The sequence below is a fragment of the Trachymyrmex cornetzi genome, unplaced genomic scaffold (assembly GCF_001594075.2).
Source record: "Trachymyrmex cornetzi isolate Tcor2-1 unplaced genomic scaffold, Tcor1.1 scaffold854, whole genome shotgun sequence".
NCBI classification, from domain to species: Eukaryota; Metazoa; Arthropoda; class Insecta; order Hymenoptera; family Formicidae; genus Trachymyrmex; species Trachymyrmex cornetzi.
Window position 1 is genome coordinate 40,444 of NW_017300196.1, and position 16,110 is coordinate 56,553.

Here is a 16,110-nt window from a genome sequence, read left to right on the forward strand (position 1 = left end):
CCCCTGGACACAGAGGAAACTCAGGAAACCCGCGAAACGCATAACCTTTATACAGAAAGCACCCGTGGAAGCCTCAAGAATGTTATTCACAATACTTTTACATTACTTGTTGATACAATACTTTTGCAACAAACTCTCATTGCCCGTTAATTAATATTTATTATTTGATTTTCGAGAGCCCTATTAAATATAATTTGTTTTTTAAAAATAACTTTATTATGTGTTTTGGAAAAAGCTATCGACATCGGCTATTAAATTCTGGAATCAAAAGTAGGATGTTCCACACAATAAAAATTAAATTTATAAAATAAAAATTCAGATAAGGCTAATGAAAGTCATACGCTAATGTAAAAAGCGAAGAAATAGGAGATGCAGATAATACTCAGGTATTGATAGTTATCTTCTTTTATTTCAAACGTTTTGACTCCCTTTAGATTCCTCCTCAGCGAATACAAAACCAAAAATCTTCCAATGAGAGCAAGTCACTTGCAGATTGGCAGAAATGCAGCAATCAATACACTACATCCATTATAAAGCAAGAAAAGACATTAAATAATAAAAATAATGTAGGAAATTAGGTAAATGAGAGTTCGGAACGGTACTTAATGCATAATCATTGATTATATGTATATATAAATTATATTTTTTACTTGTTATACACTCGAACGTTTCTACTACTTCTTGGGGTCATCCTTAGCGAGATCAACGAAGAAAAAGAAATATAATAAAGTTTCCACCCTTCTGCGTATCAGACGAGTCCCTACTCATATAAAATTGTTATTTCACGCTCCTGTTCTTCAGATAAGTCTTCGCAATTTCAGCTGACAATATTTTAAATATTTTAAATACTAATTCTTAATACCTCATAGGCATCTGTTATTCCATTGTAATCATCACCGATTTTGGACCATGGTGAAGCATTTGGAAATACGCAGCTGAGCAGGGACTCGTCTGATATGAAGGAGGATAGAAACTTTATCATATTTCTTTTTCTTCGTTGATCTCGCTGAGTATGACCCCAAGAGTAGTCGAAACGTTCAAGTGTACAGCAAGTCAAAAATATAATTTATATATACATATAATCAATGATTATGCATTAAGTACCGAACTCTCATTTGCCTAATTCCCTACATTATTTTAATTTCGAGAGTCCATAACTAGTAATTCTTATCAAATAATAAAACCAAATGACTCACCTCAATGGGAAACGAAATGAAGCTCAGAAATAACAATTCACAATTTTAAAATTAAATAAGAAAGTTAAACTGTGTATTATAGATACATATCGTTGTTCTGAATATAAACTCGTGTCTGTTCGTCATGACGTGACATTTAAAATTAAACGTCACAATGTAACAAGGGGATTAACAAACAAGCATTGAAAATAAATACAACTAAGAGTGTCAACCAATACAACAAAGTTCGAATATCAATTTTGTTCAAATGTATCCAATAAGGAGACATACAAGTGGTGCAAGTACTCTGTGTCCGTTCTTAAATTAAGCCCATTCTTCTGCATATAGATGTGAGACATTTCGGAATTTAATCGTTTATTGAGAAATCTCTCCATTAGGGTCTCTAAGTATTCGGATATCTAGATATTCGGATATCCGAAATCGATTCCGATCCAAGAACTGAAAACCGTATTATTTGGATAATCCGGATATTCGAATTATTCGGATATGCGGAATGCGAATTTGGATTAGATCCATGTCTAGAAAGAAAGAAAACATCGATGTATTTAATGAATTTTAACATAAGTTACTTTTTAAATAAAAATTGAATTTTGCTTTACATATACCGGGTGTCCCAGACCACCCGTCCACCCCTTTTATCTCAGAAGCAGAGCATTTTAGAAAGAAACGTTTCAGACAAAAGTTATGGGGTTCTAAATGATCTATTCAGTGATCAGATCAGTATGACCTTGGATGGTGTCACCAAGGTCAGAGCAATGTCACTTTGAATTTTTTAACTTTGAATTTTTACTGTAACTTTCAAGCCTTATAACTCGAAAAGTACTTTATGAAAAAACATTGCATTATAGTGTTTTGGAAAGCTCTCGACGTATGCTACAAGAATATGCGATAAAAAATAGGGGGTTCCATTTAAAAAATTCAAAGTGACATTGCTCTGACTTTGATGACGCCACCCAAGGTCATATTGATCTGATCACTGAATAGATCATTTAGAACCCCATAACTTTTGTCTGAAACGTTTCTTTCTAAAATGCTCTGCTTCTGAGATAAAAGGGACGAATGGGTGGTCTGGAACACTCGGTATAATTGAAGAAAAATAAAATTTAAAAATATAAATATAGATTCACACAGAATTATACAAGCACTTAAAATTCAACTCGACCGTTTAAGGCATTTGTTTCTATAGGTTGTGTTTCTCACACCTTATGAGATTTAATATTATTTATAAATATAAATGTTTAGAACAGACTTTCAATCTTAAAATATTAATAACAATGATGTACAAGGCTAATAAGAGAAATATTTGTGAAATAGAAACCGACCAAGTTAATATAATAACATAATGTAGTAGAGAGTGCCTAATAGGATCAGTCGAAGTTGGATGTTTCGAATAATATAATATTCTTGGTTACATTTGTGATTAATTAAATTCATGAACCAAGAATATTATATTATTCGAAACATCCAACTTTGACCGATTCTAAGGCGCTCTCTATTATATTAGAAACATTTGTATTTCATTTTTACACTCAGATTAAATAAGTATATAATGTAATGACTTTAATATACATTCAGTCCGCACTAATACATCCAACCGAATTCGTTATAAGTTTGCTACAAATCCGGAACCGAATCTGAGAATCGGATCTGTATTCGACTTTTACTATTCGGATCTCAGATTCGGATATCTTAGAAAATTCGAATCTCCGGATAACCCGAATTTGAAGCATCACATTTATTCGTAATTTGGATAAACGGATATCCGGATAGTTTTAAATCCGAATCAATCTTGAAGCCCTACTCTCTATATCAAGAATTTGGACATTTTTCTAATCGAATTCATAGTTAAAACCAAGTCGATATTCTGTGATCACTGATTGGTTTTTTTTACTACTGTTAATGTGGTTTCGATGCTTAGATATTCTAGTGACTAATTTTCGACCTGTTTGCCCAACATATGATGGATCGCAATCTTTGCAAGGAATCTTGTAAACCACATTTTTATTGGAAAATTTTGGGAGAATGTCTTTCTGAACTTTAATGAATCTATTGAGTTTTAATATTCAAGCTGAAAAAAGATAGCTTCACGTTAATAATCTTGACAATGGAAAAAAAATAGATGTTCCATTTTAAAAAATCGACATGACCTTGACCTGACCTTGACGACGCCACCCAAAGTCAAATTGATAAGATCAGTAAATAGATCTTTTTGAACCCTACAACTTTTGTTTGAACAATTTTTCTCAATAATTCCGTGTTTCGGAGATAAAAATTTGTAACGCTTTATTTTGAACATTCGGTATAGTTAAAAATTACATAATAAATCTTAGAAGTCTATTTTTTACAAGCTATTGTTTCTTGAGTCCTTTTGGACTCGACAAAGTTATTAATTTTACTCTTCTAGGAGTTTTGTGACATATAATAGGAGCATCAGATTTTGGCGGAGTATTTCTGGTTTTGATTTTGGTCGCATTGTTACTATTTTCTTCATTATACACCAATTTGATATCTTCTGTTTCTTCTTCATTCAATTTCTTGTTTATCTGTAAATTATTTTCGCTAATAATAATTTCGTCCGGTTTCTGTGCATTAAGTTCTTCAGATCGATTATTTGTTACTGCGTTGAGTGTGCTGCTTTCTATAAGTTCAACATCCATCGCACAATCATCCACATCGAACGTTGAAACATTGTTTTTGTCTTTGATTGTACTATACAAAGATTTTTTATTAGAATTTTTGGATGCTTCCTTTATTATTGTACTCTCCTGTAAAGAATTTTTTTTCATCTTATAAACTTCTCCTAGTTCACCTTCTTCAAAGTGTATTATGGAACAATAGCCATCGCTCGAAGACGTGATTAAAATTTTGCCATCGCTAGACCTATAAAAAAAGACGCTAAGACTCGGAAATAATTTGAATAACAAATATACCATATTGACAATAACGTACCACGAAAGATCATTTAATCTACCATAATGAATGAGCGACACCACACCGATCGGAGAAGTCTGCTGCGTATCGTAAAGTAATATAGAACTCTGCGTCGCGACAGCGAATACCATTCTATAAGGCAACGATACCAAAGTATCTGGACTATCCTGTCGCAATTCAAAATAGACAGGGCAACATCGTACTGCTATAGTACATTCATTTAAAGTAGGTAAGATCATTATTGGTCTACAAAAATCGATTTTATTATTATGATTGTTTTTTAAGTCAAGTTAGGGACTTGGAATTGTTAGAGATTTAATACTGACTCCCTTATATCTTTTCTAGAGAAAACAATTACTGCATTCGATATAGTCTCTGTAGTCTCCTGCAACTCTATTATTCCAGATGGAACGAAAATTAGGGATCCGTCTATCGAGAAGGTCAGCCTGCGGAAGAAAGATTTGAAAGTGTCGTCGTAAAATAGACGCACGAGTTTCCCCTGTAATGAGCTACCGGATGGTGTTGGAATTTTAGACTTATAAACGCGTTGAACAACTTTTTTCGTGGCAATGCTTATTAAACGACAGTATCTGAAAACAATGAATTTGATTCATAATTAAAATTTAGCAGACACTTTATCGTTTGCGTAATTTATAATTAAATAGTCAATGCGCGAGAGCAGCTATATCAAAAATTAAAAAACGAAATATTGCAAAATTTTCCTTAGCTTTTTAGTTACGAATTGAATGATTAAAAAAATATGCAAAAGTTATAAATCCTACAAAATTAGAGAAGGTGAGTCTCATTGTAAAAGAAGCCAAATCCCTAAATTCTTACTGTTGCAAATATAGTTATATCCATCAATTATGTTTAATAAAAATGGTAGAGATTTGTTACAAAATCAATTAAAAGTTCTTTCTACAGCTGCAAAATCAGTCATTTTAATAAATAGAAAATATATTCCTTATTACACACATTTTGTTGTTAACTAAAACTAATAGGTTTTTTAATTTTTTAATCTTATTGATAGCTTGAATGAGAAAAATTATACAAGCTTTTTTGTTCTTGCCGAAAAATTTCAAGTGCAGGTAATGATTTTTGCCAACATGCTGTTCAATTATGGATTACATACCTGTCTGTGCTGATAGTGCATACATATTGATTGCAAGGATCCCAAGATACTCCTTGAACAAAACCTTTGTGATCCTGTAATATCGCAGTTTTACGACCTTTCTGGATATCCCATAGTATAGCGGTATTATCAACAGATCCAGAAATTAAAAAATTGGAGTCCGGCGACCAACTAATATCATAAATGTCTTCGATGTGACCTTTCAGTACTTTCCAGGAAGTCCACTGTTCTTTATTTTCAGTATCGCCTGAAGGTGGAGAGAAGTCTCTTCCCTCCTTTACTTTCCACAAAATAATAATCGATTCTGTGTATTGAAATCAATTGTAGTTTAGGCAACTCTTTTCCTTAACAAGATTAGGACAATAAGTAGTTAATAAAATAACATCAAGTGGCCGAACCATCATCTCCTGATGCTAAAATTTCCCTCGACGAAGAAAATCTCACAGCATTTACTGCTCTCTGATGACGATCCAAGTCTGCTGCAAAATTCACAGTAGCTCCTCCATATTTGGTTGTTGTTAAATGCCAAATCTGTGTATACAAACAATCATTTAAATTGCGAAATCCTTGAATGTGTAATCGTAATTAGATCAAGATGTTAAACAAATCCTTACTTCTCAAATATCTGACGACATTACTAAAATCATGTACAAATTTTAGCATTATGTTCCATTAATATTATAAATATTATATATTTAGGCTATTATTGTTATTAAAAATAATACACTATACACACACATACATACACACACACACACACACACACACACACACACACACACACACTATTATTTATTACAAATATTTATATTTATAAATATAACTTGATTTTTTAATAAAAATTACACATTTTTGTGGTTTTCCTTATATTTTTTCTTTGTTACCACACATACATATATAAAGAAAAATAAACTACTATTAATTTTTAGCTATGTTCAAAGTAAATACCTAGTATAATTATAATAATAAATAAAAAAGCGGCCAATATATAAATAACACAAATAAGCGAAGAAGTGAATGCCTATTCGATCAAAACAAATCTTAATGTTTAATAATATTTTTGTATGAGTTTTTATAATTTCCAATTTAATTATGTTACCAAAACATGGCAGTCCGCTCCTCCAGTTGCCACTCTCCAAAACGTCTCTCCTTTCAGATTTTCGTACAAACCGCTTTGTATATCAACACTTAGGACTGGGTCGCGATTATGCCACGAAATTTCAGGAGTAATGCACTTCATTCTGTCGATCAAGATCAACAGGTATGCACGATATCATAAATCTAACGGATACGAAACAGAGAAGAGTCAGTAATGTCAGTATGCAAATTTTATTTAACCTTCAAGCTGTCACGTCATTCGTGCCAAGAGTTTTGTCGACGATCAAGTTGGGTTAGGCAACAGTTGTTATAGCAACCACTTGCGCGACAATCTGGCCGACTAGCGTTTCATATTCCACAAGCTTAAAGCGGGGAGCACAGACTCTTGCATAACCCCGGATCTACAATTTTAAGCCTTAAGCCATAAGAAATGGGCGAATCACAGTCGCTTATTCTTCTCGGATTCGACTGTAATTGGTCAGTTTCTTACGGCATAAGGCATAAAACACTTATTGTAGATTCGGACTAAAGGTATATCCACACAAACTTGCATAGCCGCATAAACGTATGCATAAAGAAAATTATCCAATCACATTTTATGTACGACTTTAAAAGAGAACTGCAATTGGATAATTTTCTTTATGTATATGTTTATGCGGCTATGCAAGTTTGTGTGGATATACCCTAACGCATAACACGTAATGTATAAGAATATGTACCAATCGAAGTTCTCCGTTTCTTTCCCTTCCATGTAATAGAGAACTCTGGTTGGTTCAATTTCTTATGCCTCATGTGTTATGCGTTATGCAAGAGTCTGCGCTCCCCGCTTTTTCTTTATGCACATGTTTATGCTGCTATGCAAGTTTGTGTGAATATACCCTTATAGGCCTGAGCACAATAGAGGAACAGGAATTAGATATTAAGATGTTAACCTATCAGAAACCGATTACATCGGAATACACGGTTTCTGATAGGTTGAAATCTTAATATCTAATTCTTGTTCCTCTATTGTGCACAGGCCCTAAGCCTGCGGCACACGATGTTTGTTTTCCTGTTGGAATAAGCTGGATTGCTAGCTTATTGGATTAAAATCTTACCATCGTATTGGCTGTGATACTGGGCACTGACAGCATCGCAGCCAATACGGTGGCAAGATTCTAATAGCGTTTTCGGCCCGATGGGGTTTGCACCAACCTAGGTTGGATTAATGGCGTTTGGTGCTCTCCTATTGGTAGAGCGGGTGACATCAACCAATAAGAAAGATTAATCCAACCAAGATTGGTGCAAATCCGATCGGGCCGAAAACGCTATAATTCAGGCAATCTAGCAGGAAAATAAGCATCGTGTGCCGCATCGTGTGCTTATGTGTACCTATTTACGTTTCATGAGATTTCTTGTATGTACAAATATAACAACAAACAGTAAATGGGTTCCTTAAACACGAGGCAATACATGGTTATCGTAATTCTGCAATATGTTATATTGCTTTTTGACGTTTGCATAAATTCGTTCGCAAGTTTTGCCAGGCAGCATCCAACCGATCTACTGGTACTTTATGTGTGCGTAATAATTTTTTACAATTTTCTTCGTGCCTTTATTGCAACGATCCATTCATTGTTGTGAAATTGCGTTTAATCGATGCAACAATTTCAGAATTCAAGACTTTTGCCTCATCATAGCCCTCACGTTGCTCTTAGTAAACTTCTTTTCTACTTACATCTTTCAGGTAAACCTCCTAATTCAAATTTGTAGCCAGATGTTATTTTTTTACATTTATGTATTTTCATGAGTAGAACTTATTCCAAGAAGAGAAGTCCCATCGCTCAAGTTCTCTTTTTTTTTTAAGTTTTTTTATGTCAGTAAGAAACTGATAATTTGATGATTATTTTCTACATATTCTCTGCTTTTATTAATTAAATACATAAACTGTTTTATTCTTGAGGCTTCCATGGGTGCTTTCTATATAAAGACTATATGTTTCCCAGGTTTTCGCCATGTCCAGATCTATTCTTAGAATGCCCAAATTGGCATAAGAATGCGAAACGCATAGTCTTTATACAAACTATTTTCTTATATAATTTAAATTATAGAGAATAGTTATGTAACATACACACACACATACACACGCATACACACACACACAATTTGTCTTTCTTTTTATATTGACAAAAAAAACTTTGAAATTAAGAGAAAAACAAGAATTGAATGATAATTTTCTTTCTCGAAATATACGAAATTACAGGAAAATCAGAGTAAGGAATGTTATACTGCAAATTTACAGCGTGTTAATCTGTTAAAAATATATTTTACAAGTGAAGAGTAGACTTTAAAAATACGCTTTGTCCGAAATTTACAATTTTCAGAAAACGATAAAGAAAACTAACATACTTTACAGAAAATAACAATATGCCAATCATTAGAATATTAAAAGTTAAAAAAATTACTAAAAATGCTAAAAGTGTAAAGAAATGTATTTTGTTTACCTTTAGTTAAAGGACATAATGCACTTTGAATGTCTAGGCTGCTTTCAGCATATATATTGAAAGTAAAAACAAATGCTCTCTGAACATTTCAGATTAGCTTAAAATATAAATATTTCGTCACTAAACACTACGTCATTTCTCTAACTCAGAAAATAAAATTTTGGACGAGACGCATTTTAAAAGTTTGCTCCTCAAGTGTGTCAAAGGAACTGAAAAATTGGATCCCAATGAAACAAGTTATATGGGGTCTACAATAGGAGTCATAGACGGTCGTGAGATCTTAAGTCGTAAAAAATTAATCACAATCGATTATTCTTCTCATATTAAATTATGATTAGTCAATTTTCTATGACTTAAAATCCATCTGCGACTTCTATTGTTGATCCCGCATTAATTTTTACATATAATATAGCTTATAATGTAATAAATAAAAGATGTAGACTCTCAATAATGAATATTTTTTTAGGTGTAGTGTATCAAATGTGCTCTGTGAACACAAGTTTTACATTTTTGATACACCAAACTCAAAAAAACTATCCATTATTGAGCTTTGTGTCTATGATATCTTTATTCACTGTATTATAAGTCTAATGTCATATGTGAAAAAAAACTAACTCTATTCACTCAATTTTCCATACAATTAGATAATGTGGAATTCCTTAGCAAAATGCCAGCAAAATTGTAAGTATTGTAGAATATGATGGCAGACCAATCATAAAAATCAAGCAGAATTTGCTGTTTCATAATTATTTAAATGATATTAGTAATCTTACTATGTCGGCAAACTTTGTTGGTGGAACACAAGCTTAATTTGGATGCAACTGACATCTACAATATTCTGTTTAAAGCTGGAATTACTAAATTATGTTTACTGATTGACAAGTTTTTACATCTCTTATATCATATATATTTGACAGAGATATTTAAATCAGGTTTCATTTTCAGACAGGTTTGATACAGCTACTGTACACAAGATTCCGTATGACATTAGTATTATGCATTATTTATATGATATTATCAATCAGTTTGCATACATGGCACATCAGTATACATTGGTCAACGCCGTTAAAACATTGGACAAAAGAATTTCACACTCTTTATTCTGCACATAGAACAGGTACAACATTAGAAAACATAGAATATTATATCTTAGAACGTTGATAAATAAACGATAATTCAGGATTTTTATAAAGTTGCAGTGCTGTATTATTACTTTTACAAAAGAGCCTCTCTGAGAATCGGTGATCCAAGATTCTACAAAAGTTCCGCTTGGGTACAAAAGCAATTGAGTATTCCGTGATTACACGTAAATAAAATTTTGATGAGATATAAAGGGTAATTGTAGCTCTGATAAAATATAGATGTAAGAATATATCTGTGTATTTCAAGTTTACTATTTTAAGCTTTTTATACAATGTCTTTGTATTTATACAAATTTATACAATTATATTACATAAATGAAACGAAATTGGTATATCCGTAGATTCATTTCTAAATTCATATATTATACAAACATTGTACAATTTATATGCATTGTATAAAAAAACTTTTATTACAAACTTTTTATATACATATTTTTATATTTGTACGTTCTATATGTCTTTCGAGATCGAGGAAGAAATGATTTTATGCATTAATGAAAAATGATTATGCCAATGCACACATTAATACATTAATAAAAAATAAATCATTACTCTTACTTCTTATAGATTATCTTTTGTATCATTTTGATTATCTCGAGCAATTTATATATGTGATCACTCATATAAGGATGTTCTATAACTCTTAATTAATATTTCTGGGAGTGAAAGAGCATAAAATATTAAACTAAAAGTTCCTTTCCCAAATTTTGGCTTAAACTATGTATAAATCAATAAATGGGTAAGTTATTTATTTATCTATGTATTTATTTATTAATTAATATGAAAAATTACAATAAAATTTTAATCGGGGGAATGTACAATGAGAACGAGGAATCCTATAGTATGCTGCGCTCCTGCGTATTCCGACTGGGCACAATCCGATTGATCAACTTTAATTGTTAATAACTCGGTAAATATAATGGTTTGAGTCAAAATTAAGAAAAGAACTTTTTTAGTTCAAAAATTCATCCTCTTTCATTCTCAGAAATATTAATTAAGAGTTATAGGACACCCTGTGTATAAATTTACTTTGTATTATACAAAGTTCCAATCATAATATCTAGCTGATGAATCTATTTAATTGTATATCAGAATTTGTTAATAAATTCAAAATAATTAAAATTTAAAACAAATAATTGTGTAAGTTTATTACATTTATCTGTGACTATTATATATGACCTAATATTGTCTTTATCTTTATATTAATATAAAATCAAAATTGAACTCTCAATAGCGTGAGATATACAGGGTGTCCCATTTTAATCTATCACCTCAAATATCTCTTGAACAGTGCATTTTAAGGAAAAATGTTTCAGACAGTTCATTTTCATTAAGTACTTTACAAGTTATGAGGCTTGCAAGTTATAGCACTGCAGACATTAGCATTACCCAAGATGTCCGATCGACGGCTAAAATCTCTTAAACGTTGTTCAGGATCATTACCTGGATAATATTTGTCAAGATCAAGATCATTGGAGGTTGTACCTCTTATTTTCATTTTTATGTAGAAATAAATTTTTAGTGCAAAAGTGAAAATAAGAGGAACAATCTCCAATGGTCTTGATCTTGACAAATATTATCCAGGTAATGATCCTGAACAACGTTTAAGAGATTTTAGCCATCGATCGGACATCTTGGGTAATGCTAATGTCTGCAGTGCTATAACTTGCAAGCCTCATAACTTGTAAAGTACTTAATGAAAATGAACTTAATTATAGTGTTTTGGAAAGCTCTCGAGGTAAGCTACAAGAATACGTAATGAAAAATGGGGAGTTCCATTTAAAAAATTCAAAGTGACCTTGCCCTGACCTTGACAACGCCACCCAAAATCAAACCAATGGCACCATTTTATGTCCCCCTCAAAGTCCTAAAACTTTTGTCTGAAACATTTTTCCTTAAAATGCACTGTTCAAGAGATATTTGAGGTGATAGATTAAAATGGGACACCCTGTATATCTCACGCTATTGAGAGTTCAATTTTAAAATTTGTAATATAATTCTATGTATATATATATGTATATATATATACATAGAATTATATTACAAATTTTCATAGTTTATTTTTCAGTGTAATGAGAAATAATTCCGATTATACATTCAACACTTTTTGATAACAAATATTTATAGGAAATATAGCAAATGCTATTTATTTATACACTTTAAACGAATAATAGTATAAATAATGAAATACAATTATATTATTAGGTATTTTATCAAATTTGTATTAAAAAGAAAAATATAACGAACTCTTACACAATCCAGAGCAGTATTACATTAAAACATAAAATACATGAATGGTTAAAATATGAACAAGACTTTTTTTGCAAAAACAAGTTAATATTGGTAGACATATTTACAATGAGTGATAGATGGGACTGTCTATTTACGTCCTAACAATTGTAGGCAATTGTTCGTGTATTCATTGTAAAGTTTTGTTCATTTTTTAATCACCCTAAGGCTTGTTCTACAATAAAGTTGTAAGAAATTAACCAATCATAGTCAATTATTCTTCTCACATTTAACTGTGATTGGTCAATTCTTACGGCTTACTTGCGACCCTAATATAGAACAGGCATTATAAGACATAATTTATATTAATAGTTATTATTAATCGTAATAACTATTTTCTATACATAATTTTTTTGTAACGAACAAACTTAAAATTGACCACAAACATTTGATCGTAACATTTATCTTTCAATTTCATGTGAATCTAATGTATTGAAATATATAAAAGAGCGCTCTTACTTCTCGATCGAAAAGACGAAAATCTAAAAACTTTTCATTGTGCAAAATATGAATATTTCAAATATATTCTTTTTAAGAAAATCTAGAAGTTTACGTAAAAATAATTTAATGGTTCTACTACGGAGATCTTTCTTATATCGGCTTCTATTAATTATAAATTAAAAATTAAATTATGCAAAAACTCTCTTACATTAACCTCGCCTTATATGTAAAACTCTATTACATTAAGGGTGCGTTCCGTTTCTCGCATGATGCGCATAATGCATCGTTTATCCTTGTTGCTCACCAAATGTTAAACAAGGACAATGGATGCATCATGCACATCATGCGCGATACCTTAAGGGTGCGTTCCGAGTTATGCATGAAGTGCATAATGTATTATTTTATCTTTCTTCATTATTCGATGAACAGAGACAAATATTGCACGATGCGCTTCATGCGTTATTCGGAATGTATCTTACGGCTCCTGAGTAGTCACTCCAGCCATATTGAATCATGATGTCATAAGCGACACGTTGATTTTTCTTGCATGTCATTTGTAAATAAAGAGAATTTGAATGAAATGAAATGATGAGATCGCTTTAAAACACTTGCAAAAATGGATGAAAACTATCCTTATCTCCCTTGACAATACTGTAAATACTGGAAATAGTCGTAAAAGGCACGTAAAGTGTGTTTACTAGTTTTTACTCAATGCGCATACGTAGCCTATTTTCACTTCACGAGCTTTTTTCGACTCGACTATCAGGGGAGATAAGGAGAGTCTTTGTCCATTTTTACAAGGGTTTTAAAGCGATCTCATCATTTCGTTTCATCAAGATTCTTTTTATTCACAAATAATATGCAAGAAAAATCAACGTGTTATTTCTTGCTCATGACGTCACGATTCAATATGGCTGGAATGACTACTCAGGAGCCTTAACCTTGCATTTCACTTATTAGGTAATGACTAATAATTTTTATATCAAATCTTAGGAATGTTCAATAAAAGTAAAAACAAAATTGACATTCTTATAAATACTTACATAATACTTACATTGTATACAGAATTAGAGAAAATTATACAAAGAATTTACTTGCACATGTATGTCACTTTGGACTAAATTATTGCAAGTAAATTTGATTGTTCGTGAAAATATCCTATATACCACAGCGAGATATTTTTCAGGCAGCATCTTGCAGGCTTAGAAACTTCTTTTACATCTGCATGGTATGATTACCATGCAAAAAGAGTAGTTTGTCAATCAGATGAGGCGGCAAAGTTGCTCGCCTTGTATCATATTGAATCTGCACGTCTGGCGGGATGCGCGAAGGTGGTGCGCAACAAGCGGGCACACAATGATATCTGCTCACTAACTTTGCTAGATTCGGACATTTCGCCGACACCTTCGACCACCATTGCAGCGGACAATAATCGAGAGATGCTGTGGGTTCCGACTGATATTGAACAATTTCGAGATCAGCTTTTTCTTCCGCGGGCATACCGGCCTTTGTAGTGCATAGGCCACCAAGTAAGAACTCCATACCTGTAATTAGGAATTGATCTAAAATGTCTATTTCACGTTGCCTGCATAATTGGAGATGCGTTATATGTAATTATCTAAAAAAAAAAAAAAATACCTGAGACTTTAGTTTTTTTACTTGGTACTGCCTCATCTTCGGTCTTTATCGAAACATCCCCAGATTCTTCCTGAATCAATTTCGTCAATCTTTCCTTTATAGGTGTGCTGACTACACTTTTATCTTCTTCAGTGACATATGGCATTGTTTTAAATCTGTAATATAAAAGTTAGATATATGTACATAATAAGATAATATGTTCCCAAAGTGAGTTACTTCAATTTTAGTGGGATGCTGCATGACTTACAATGAAGTTCAGAAGTGGCCTTCATTGATTTCAATGAAACTTGACAGGATTATAGTGTGTTCCCTTGAATATAATCATCACCCTTATTTGGGCGTACACGGTCAACTATTTCTGAGATATTTTAATATTAAATTTAGCAGCAGCAATTCATTAGAATTTGTACGCAAGTTCATGATGCTTCAAAAATTTATAAACAAGAATTTTACTGGACCATACATTTGAAAATTGAACAATAAGAAATAGAAGTAATGACTATAACGGTCAAAGCTAGATTTTTAATGCTTAAATAATTCAATCTGAATTACTATATATACTATATATACATTTGTATATGTGCCATATTTATAGTCATTCAAACTGCGCGCCGAATTGGTTTTCCGGACTTATCAACATTAATCTAAAGACTTAGGACGTTCATACAAGAACGGAATACAAGAGATCCGGGTTCGACTCCCGGCCGAGGTAATATTTTTCGCAATAGATTTATTTACAGTTTTTCAGCATATTAACATCTTTTTAATATGATACCTAATTGAGCATTAAATTATTAAAATTGCTTGTTAATTTAATTCGCGATATTACTACAGTAGTTTAATTGCATTTATAGGTCCGGAAAACCAATTCGGCACGCAGTTCGAATGACTACAAATATAGTATATATGCAAGAGTACATATATAGTATAATTATATAATAATTTAGATTGAATTATTTAAGCATTAAAGATCTAGCTTTGATCGTTACGGCCATTACTTCTATTTTTTATTGTGAATTTTCAAAAATTTATGTTATATTTTTATTAAAACCTTTATCCTAAAATTTGTAAAGGTAGAAATGTGTAATAAAAATAATTAATTTTTCTCAATAATTATTCCTATCATAAAACATTATATGACAAAAAAATTAATTGCTAATGAGGTTTAAACTCGAATCTATAAATTAAGAAGCAGTTATCATATCCACTACGCTACAACTATTTAAAATAAACGTTTTAATAAACTCTCATGAAAACTATGTACAGCTACTAAATTTAATACTGAAATATCTCGGAGAAACATGGTTGACTGTATACATCCAAATAAGGGTATAATTATATTCAAGGGAACACTTTATAATTCTGTCAAGTTTTATTGAAATCAATGAGGACTACTTCTGAACCTTCCATTGTCAGTGAATACAGTTGTTAAGTTCCGGCTTCAATTCCCGGTTCTTATTCCACGTATGTTTCAGTTTTATAAGTTCATTAAAGAGTTGAAGACGGTCAGAGTGAAAGAGTACAAGATATACAATGATAATTCGTTTCAAAATTAAATATTAGATGTATAAATAATTTCCGCGGATTTTTTTCAAAAATATTGGGTATGGGAATAAGTTTCCGCCCTTTTTGAAAAGAAAAAGATGTGTTTATTTAAACAAATCTATATAAGTGAGCTTATTCAAAGTATGCTCCTTCGGAAGCGACAACTTTCTCCCACTTTTCCGGTAATAAACGGATTCCTCGAATGAAAAAATCTG

At 31.7% G+C, this 16,110-nt stretch overlaps 3 protein-coding genes across 8 annotated transcripts in view; 1 reads left to right on the forward strand and 2 right to left on the reverse strand.

Moving 5' to 3' along the window:
• Positions 1-3,460: 3,460 nt before the first annotated feature.
• On the reverse strand, positions 3,461-6,710 carry Caf1-105 (chromatin assembly factor 1, p105 subunit). 3 transcript variants are annotated; one of them, XM_018519924.1, is made up of 6 exons: positions 6,598-6,710; positions 6,359-6,500; positions 5,658-5,790; positions 5,260-5,563; positions 4,454-4,717; positions 3,461-4,373 (listed from the first exon to the last, which is right to left on the reverse strand). In XM_018519924.1, the coding sequence occupies exons 2-6, from the start codon at positions 6,497-6,499 to the stop codon at positions 3,545-3,547; spliced, it is 1,671 nt and encodes a 556-aa protein (XP_018375426.1). In that variant the 5' UTR covers position 6,500; positions 6,598-6,710; the 3' UTR covers positions 3,461-3,544. The 3 variants fall into 3 exon arrangements, with proteins under 3 accessions (XP_018375426.1, XP_018375427.1, XP_018375425.1); XM_018519925.1 differs by lacking the exon at positions 6,598-6,710 and having other exon boundaries at positions 3,461-4,076; positions 4,146-4,373; positions 6,359-6,591; XM_018519923.1 differs by lacking the exon at positions 6,598-6,710 and having other exon boundaries at positions 6,359-6,591.
• A 980-nt stretch (positions 6,711-7,690) lies between these two features.
• LOC108769117 (transmembrane protein 138) lies at positions 7,691-10,280 on the forward strand. 3 transcript variants are annotated; one of them, XM_018519926.1, is made up of 4 exons: positions 7,691-7,916; positions 8,011-8,083; positions 9,786-9,957; positions 10,034-10,280. In XM_018519926.1, the coding sequence occupies exons 1-4, from the start codon at positions 7,783-7,785 to the stop codon at positions 10,138-10,140; spliced, it is 486 nt and encodes a 161-aa protein (XP_018375428.1). In that variant the 5' UTR covers positions 7,691-7,782; the 3' UTR covers positions 10,141-10,280. The 3 variants fall into 3 exon arrangements, with proteins under 3 accessions (XP_018375428.1, XP_018375429.1, XP_018375430.1); XM_018519927.1 differs by having other exon boundaries at positions 10,040-10,280; XM_018519928.1 differs by having other exon boundaries at positions 10,021-10,075.
• Positions 10,281-13,858: 3,578 nt separating this feature from the next.
• LOC108769114 (zinc finger BED domain-containing protein 1) overlaps positions 13,859-16,110 on the reverse strand; it is a 10,177-nt gene continuing 7,925 nt past the window's right edge. For both annotated transcript variants that reach the window (XM_018519921.1, XM_018519922.1), the window contains exons 4-5: positions 14,351-14,505; positions 13,859-14,256 (exon numbers count right to left, since the gene is read on the reverse strand). In XM_018519921.1, coding sequence (XP_018375423.1) covers positions 13,928-14,256; positions 14,351-14,505 — 484 coding nt within the window. In that variant the 3' untranslated portion in view covers positions 13,859-13,927. The remainder of the gene's footprint in view (positions 14,257-14,350; positions 14,506-16,110) is intronic.